The sequence below is a fragment of the Labrus bergylta genome, chromosome 10 (assembly GCF_963930695.1).
Source record: "Labrus bergylta chromosome 10, fLabBer1.1, whole genome shotgun sequence".
NCBI classification, from domain to species: domain Eukaryota; kingdom Metazoa; phylum Chordata; class Actinopteri; order Labriformes; family Labridae; genus Labrus; species Labrus bergylta.
The window spans coordinates 2,787,828-2,794,938 of NC_089204.1; the positions used below are offsets into that span (position 1 = coordinate 2,787,828).

Below are 7,111 nucleotides of genomic sequence, written 5' to 3' on the forward strand. Positions count from 1 at the left end.
TTATTATTATTGAACATTATATCACAGTTTGTCTCAGATCTAATTAGACCTAACTTGAATGAATTGTCCTGTTCTGTGTCCTCCTGCCGAGTGTAAGTCCAATATTCATACTGTAGCTCTGTTTTATTCTCCATCAACCCTTGAGGAAGGTATCTGTTTTATTAACAAACTATTTTCTATCTTTGTTTACTTGGCAGGTAAAATTCTCTGTTAAACAGATATGTATTGTTCATTGACTTCCTGCTGCAGCAAGATACTGTTTTTTTTTAAAGACGTGTAGATAATATTCCACTGTGTTTTTAAAAGTAGCAAAATCAACCACAACACCCCTGGAAATTTGATTTCAAATATATGTAAACTGACAAATTAAAGGAAAAAACAGAGATAGTGTCTCAGGGAGGTTTTGGGCCATTTTGTGCAGCCAGAACTACAACTAGCTTCAATGCTGGGTTGGAAAAAAAACAGATTCCCAGAATCCCCTGAGGATATGAGCCTAATGTCCTCAGTGGTAGCTACTGACCTGACACCAGAAGCAATTTTTTGTTGAAGGTGGCGTGCAGTAAAAGAAAAAGGCAAACGTGTGTGTGTGTGTGTGTGTGTATATGTGTGTGTGTGTGCGTGAGAGTATGAGAGGTCAGCCTGGTGTGACCCCTGCTTTAATGCACTGGCCGCAGGGTGAGTGATGGCGTTGGGTTAATATTTAATGATGAAGCAGTTCCTAATGGTGGAATAAATCAGTCTCCATCTTTACCTGGACACGACAGATCCTGGCATTCTGCTGAGCACAGGCTCTGCACACACACACACACACACACACACACACACACACACACACACACACACACACACACACACACACACACACACACACACACACACACACACACAGACAAATGCAAATACATGCATCTGCATGCAGCAGTTTCACCAATCCTTTCTTGTCTTTCAGCTTTGATGCCTCCTGACCATGACATGCCTCTTGATCAGATGCTGCTTTGACACGACAAACCCCGGAGAGAGAAGGAGAGGGTTATTAGCAGGATGAATGGATGGATAGACGATTAAATCGATGCATAACTGGATGGATAAATGATCATGGAATTATACGTCAAGCAGTGAAGAATAAGGACGCAGATATGTGCAAGAAGGAAAACAAAAGAGGCAAAACCTCTGAAACACTCTCTCTGCCCTGTCTTCTGCTGCTGTTGCTGCTGCTATGCATTTACTGTGGACCACCAGAAAAGACTGAATGTCAGTGTTCGGACAGGCAGAGGATCATCCCTGCATTGCCAAAATGAAGAAACTATGAGGAGAAAATAAAAAAAAGACAGCCGAGAAGTGTTGTGTTGCCAACAAAATAGTCCTACCTCTTTGGAAAGACAGACACCTTTTGGATGAATGAAACTGAACGTGGAAGAGTATCTTCTCATGCCAAAGTTGGAGCTTACAGCCACTTCTCTACACAATCACAACACCAGTGAATATTAAAACCTAATGCCCAACCACAAGACAATGGTAACTACTTTGACAAAAAGATTTGTGGCCCTGGACTAAAAGCACAAAATAACTAACTAAAGAAAGCAAAAATATTCTTGTTTTATTGAGCAGCGGTAGCCGTTGTTTTTCTGACGTTTGTGGTAACATTGAACTCAACAATTTGGGAAAACAGCAACATAGATACAACAACGTCCAACTGGGTAAGATACACAAGAGGTTATCCAATCAGACAGGCTACAAACAAGTTTAGCTCTATTTTATTAACCAATTGATTTTGGAGCCAATCCATGAAGGTTTCCAGTTGTTAACATTGAGGCTGGTGACTACAAATGAACCGTCTTCTATTATTTCTCCATTCTCAGCTCTTAGTGTATTTGAAGCTATGAGGTAGTACCGCAGAATCCTGAATATTAGTTGCATATCGGACACAATGTGTTAGGGGGGATAAGTTTAACTGTCTTCCTGCAAGACAATTTCCATCGGATTCCTCCAAGTCTAAAATGTGCATAATGAGCAGTTTAAATGCATGTTTATGACCTGATGATGGAGAAAAGCTGGTGAAAGCTGTTAGCCTGATCTGTCGTCACTTTGTATCCCAGAACACTGCATATTAAAAGCTTTGAATACACAAAGCTCATGTCCGTTATTAACTTCTAACTTCAACTAAATTTAGTTGACTATGTTTTTGTTTCTTGAATTTATTTTCGCTAACTCTAGTCAGCTGGATCGCAGACCACTTTATAGATGGAAAAAAATATAATAAGTGTCTTAAACACTAAATATTACAGTAAATCCCGAGCTGAACCAGCTGACAAAAAGTCAATTGATTGAAAAATAATTCACAATTTTGATTCCCAGTTTAACATTCTGAGTTCAAACTTAAATACTAAAAGATTTACCAGCTGAAATTTTAGCAGATAGGCATGTTGAGATCAAGTAGTTTTAAACACTTTTTCCATTACATTGATCTGACAAAGGACATATTTCAGGACAGAATGTCATCAGTGTTAAAGGCTTTATATGTGATTTTTCACACTTAAATATAATCAAGTATATCCTCTGAAAATAACTCTGTGAGTCATGACTGTCTACAATGGGTGTAACACCCGAGTCTCACTGTCTGTGATGTTTTCAGAGTTTTCAGAGTCCTATCTTCACTTTGTTTACATCGCCAGGACGGCCGGCTGACTCCTCTCCTCACGTATAAAAGTTGTTTAATTGAGGGACTAGAGAAAAGAAGAATAACATACTGTACTCACTGTTTAACTGTGTTTCTAGATCGCGCTCATTTCAGGTAAATGGAAATGCAGTGTGTAGATACGAGCATAATAAAGATCGCTAGCATTAGCATGCTAACACAACAATGCACCGCAAGTTGTTTTGGTTTCATGCTGGTGCTCAAGGGCGACATCTGCTGGATCAAAAAATCGCATAAAAAGCCTTTAAGGTCTTTTGGGTTGACAGATTATTATAAACATTTTTTCACACACCTAAAACAACTTTCTCAATTAAAAAAAAACATTATCACAGCACCAATAATCCAAATGTGTGGTGCTATTTAAAGTGGATATACTTTGCCCTACTTAGTCGGCAATTAGTGGATATCAAAGATAATGTTTTACAGCAGACCGGGAAGGAATTTTTGCAAATTTTGAAACCAGCAATACACACCATAATGGTGGACAATTTGGCTATTGAGCTCTTGTGTTTATTACCCAGTTGGACTTTTTGCTGAAATTAACAAGAGTTGAAACAAATCAAGGACTAATTACTAACCTTACTTTGATTATTGAATAATTGTTTGAGCCAATTTGCTAGCAAAATAAACTTCCAGGATTTTCTTAAACTACTGTTTGTGTGGAAATAAAACCATGTAAGCATTACAATTAATCCAATTTGAAACAGGAGTAACCAGCACAGCTAGCATTTACCTCTAGATAGAAATAAGCTAACGGAAAAGTAAACGTGTCACAGTTGCCATATTCAGAAGTCTGTGTAGCTTCTGTGTTGTTATCAGGCATTCAACTAGGGTGCTGTAAATGAAAGGGTTACAGAGAGAACATATAAGGATGTGTGTTGGGGAAATATTCATATTTTCCTGTCAAGTTAGGGAGAAAATATTCGCTAATTTTCTGCTCTTTTTCAGAGTTTGTGGAAAGGTCCGTTCCTATACTGTACCAACAGTGTTATAGTAATCTTAACCTTGTGTCAGCGTTCAGTCATATATATGGTGTTGTGTGTGTGTGTTTGTCTTTTTTCCAAACTTCTGGGTATCCAGACACAGATAACATGTCTCGCCATCTATTCATCACAGCATGTTAAGGAGATGTGAAGCTGCAAAAACCAGAGGACACAGAGATTTGTGGGTTGTTCGGTTAATATCTAGCAATGCTAACGCTAAACCGAGACTGTTGCATAGTTGAAAAAGCCAAAGTTAGCCTTCTGCTAGTTTAAAAGCCAATATTAGCAGCAACAGCTTGTTCCTTTACCCGTATAAGCTTGCAGAATAAAGCATCCTGAAAGTTTTTAATAATTGAAATCTGAGTTCAATATTAGGGGTGTTTTTTTTGCTTTTCTGTTTTGCTTTTATGAAGGATAAGAGTTATTGATAAAAACGGGGCATGATCAGCTGCCTATCAGCTGATCTGACTGATGGGCAAGTGCTTTATTAAACCAAAACAAGGCTGTCCCTCAGCACACACCCCCTCCCCTCCCTCATGTTCCTACCGAGTGCAAATGTTTCTATGACAGATCTTCATTCAGATATGCAGCCCACTGTTGATTCGGATCTTATTTCTCTGAAGTATTTCAGACCAAAAAAGTATTTTCAGCTGTGTCTCTTCCCCCACTTGGTAGCAGCGCTAATGGTTGAACAGGGAGGAGCTTGTTGGAAAATACACATCAGTGATACATAAAGAAGCTGAAGGAAGCATCCTCCCATCAGTGTGAACTCAGAGCTGAGAGCAACAAACCCAGGGGGGGTTGACTTGACCCTTTTTTAAAGTCATTACTCAAGAACACATTTAGTTAGGCAATGTGACCAATGGGTGATGTCACTGAGCTTATTTCCACGTTTTATACAGTCTATGAGTTATGCTAGCCCCTAACATACAGAGTCAATGTCAGGTAGCTCAGAAAACAGCTAAGCACATTTCATTTGTTGCTCTTGAAACTTGAATTTTCAAATTTAAAATCAATAATTAATTAAAAAAAAGGATAATCTTTCGGCTCTTTATTTCCTCAGCTAGTTTGAAAAAAAAAACCCTCTTTTAACTGTGGGAGGGTTTATCAAGATTATTTTATTTGATGGTTTAATGCTCCTACACACATACTGTACCTTCTAAACTCTGTTTTGTACTTTGCTTTTAAACAGAAACTAGAATTCGCTAAAAGCATTTACACACACACACACACACACACACACACACACACACACACACACAATCCAAGGTCAGAAGAATAAACTAAAAAGCTCACTGACTGAGAGAAAACAAACTTTGAAAGTTGATTTTGAAAATGTGTTTTTAAGCATCCATTAGAGATCCACCACAGCGGATATGATTAGTGACAGCTAAGCTTCGATTCAGCGGGATCAGCATCAGTGCTAATGACCTCTCCAGAGATGTCTGTCCTTTCCAAAATATGAGAGGTAATTTATCCCTGAATGTTATACTCTCTTTTTCAGAGCAGTGTTCACTCTCTTCGATGGAATAATCGAGACGTGTTATTCTTGTCTAGATACGTGGATGTGAGGAAAATGAGACACAACACACACACAGTCGCTCACAATGATAAACACACAGACATAAACATTTATCCTGAATCCATGATGTATAACCTCTTCATCCTGTGAGTTTCTTTTCTAGATTTTGTGACTGATTCATCAATACAAGAACTATGATATATTATCAAAGACATATTATGTTTTTAAAAGTCAAGAGTAGTATATCTGCTTAGTTTTATAAATATATAACTACAGTTATTATTTTTGACTTCTTGGTATTATATAACTAATGATTATAACCAGAGATGTATGTATAAGCTAATAAAGTGTCTTTATGTAAAAATGACTCCTTTGCAGATTGTTCATTGAATCTCCATATTGTGTGTGTATGTGTTGTGTTCTGTAGACTGAAAAAAAAAGTATTTGAGGAAAAGTAAAATATTTTGGTTTCACAGCTGTCTTAGATTAAGTTTTTCAATATCTAAAGTGTTGCACGGTAAAGACAATGAAAGTTTGTGAATGTGGTTTTTGTTTCTTCTCCTCATTTGATTTCAGATTAAGCCAGGCTAATCACATCCTGACACCAGCTCAATTGTAACGCAAGCTCTCACAATTGTGCTCATTTGTTTTGTATTACGCCCAGAAGAAAATTTTAACTTAAATACAAGGCACATAAAATCACTGACAGCAACAAAAGCATAGACAAGTTATAGTAGAGCTGGATTAGTATTTAAACTTTGTAAGGGTGACCCTCAATAGTCCAATCTACGATGATTCATTTCGAAAGCTAGCTACACTAGCTACAGAATGCCAGAGTTTTGTGCATAAACAATTATGTCAACATGTTAAAACTGGGAAAAAACTACTACTACTACTTTTGAGTCCCAAAAGTAGTGACATGTAAAGGTGAAAAGTAAAAAAAGCTCATAGATGCTACATGCAAGTGATGCTAAAGTCATTTAGCTTTTTAACCTAAAATATCTGTTAAAATCTAAAGAAATACAGTCAAGATGTTAAGAAGCTTTATGTCAGTGCTGCATCCATCCATGTAAAGTTACTAAAGAGTTGAAATTGCATTATAAAAACAGAGCAAACATACTCATCCAAGTAAAATCAAGACAGTAGTTATTCAATAAGGTCGTTGACCCAGCCACACACAAAATAGATGTATTGCTCAAGACTATTGTGTGCCCTCATTTGGCGACCTGTGTGGTGGAGGGTCTGCAGGATTAAGTCATTTGTGATATTGATCGCCTCTGCACATGGCAAATTGGTCAACCCACAGGAAAAAAAACAACACTTTTCCGTAAAGTGCAGCAGTCATATCCAATATTTCTGTTAATTTTTTAATGATACTGAATCCGCATACACATTGCCGTTAGTATGATTTGTATAGTGAATTGCGAGTGTAATTTCATCATAAGTTCCCCATAATGCAGACTTAATGAGAAAAAGGAGCGATCCAGTCCTATCATAGAATAAATTGTTATTCCAAGTCTAAAGGACAAATATTTTAATCGAAGATGTAAGGGTCTGTCTGCTCTGAGATCAGTTAACTCAATAATAAGAAACTTACTCCAAGGAAATTGGTTGGGAACCACTGACCTAACCGAGAGCATCCAGAAATATTGTTAGATGCATATACCTACAGGCTATGTCCCACTACTACTACACTACTACCCATTTGAAGCCAAATAACATCACAGCAGTGCATCGAATACAGTCCTTTAAATGCAGCCGACGAATGAGTCCTCGTTTCCCCAGAAAACAAAGGTGGCATCCAGTGCATCCCCGGCAAACATGATGTTGGACCATCAAAAGGGAGTGTGATGAAATTTAAAGTACAGTAATTTGTTTCAACTCAATCAAATAACCAAAACCTATGTTATA

At 37.6% G+C, this 7,111-nt stretch overlaps 1 protein-coding gene across 2 annotated transcripts in view; it reads left to right on the plus strand.

Moving 5' to 3' along the window:
• Positions 1-5,567, plus strand: part of LOC109996788 (coiled-coil domain-containing protein 85A) — a 40,823-nt gene extending 35,256 nt beyond the window's left edge. For both annotated transcript variants that reach the window (XR_002278514.3, XM_020651079.3), the window contains exon 4: positions 950-5,567. Coding sequence is in view for 1 of the 2 variants with exons in the window: in XM_020651079.3 (XP_020506735.1) it covers positions 950-965 (16 nt within the window). In the remaining variant the exon portion in view is untranslated. The remainder of the gene's footprint in view (positions 1-949) is intronic.
• The last annotated feature ends 1,544 nt before the right edge of the window (positions 5,568-7,111 follow it).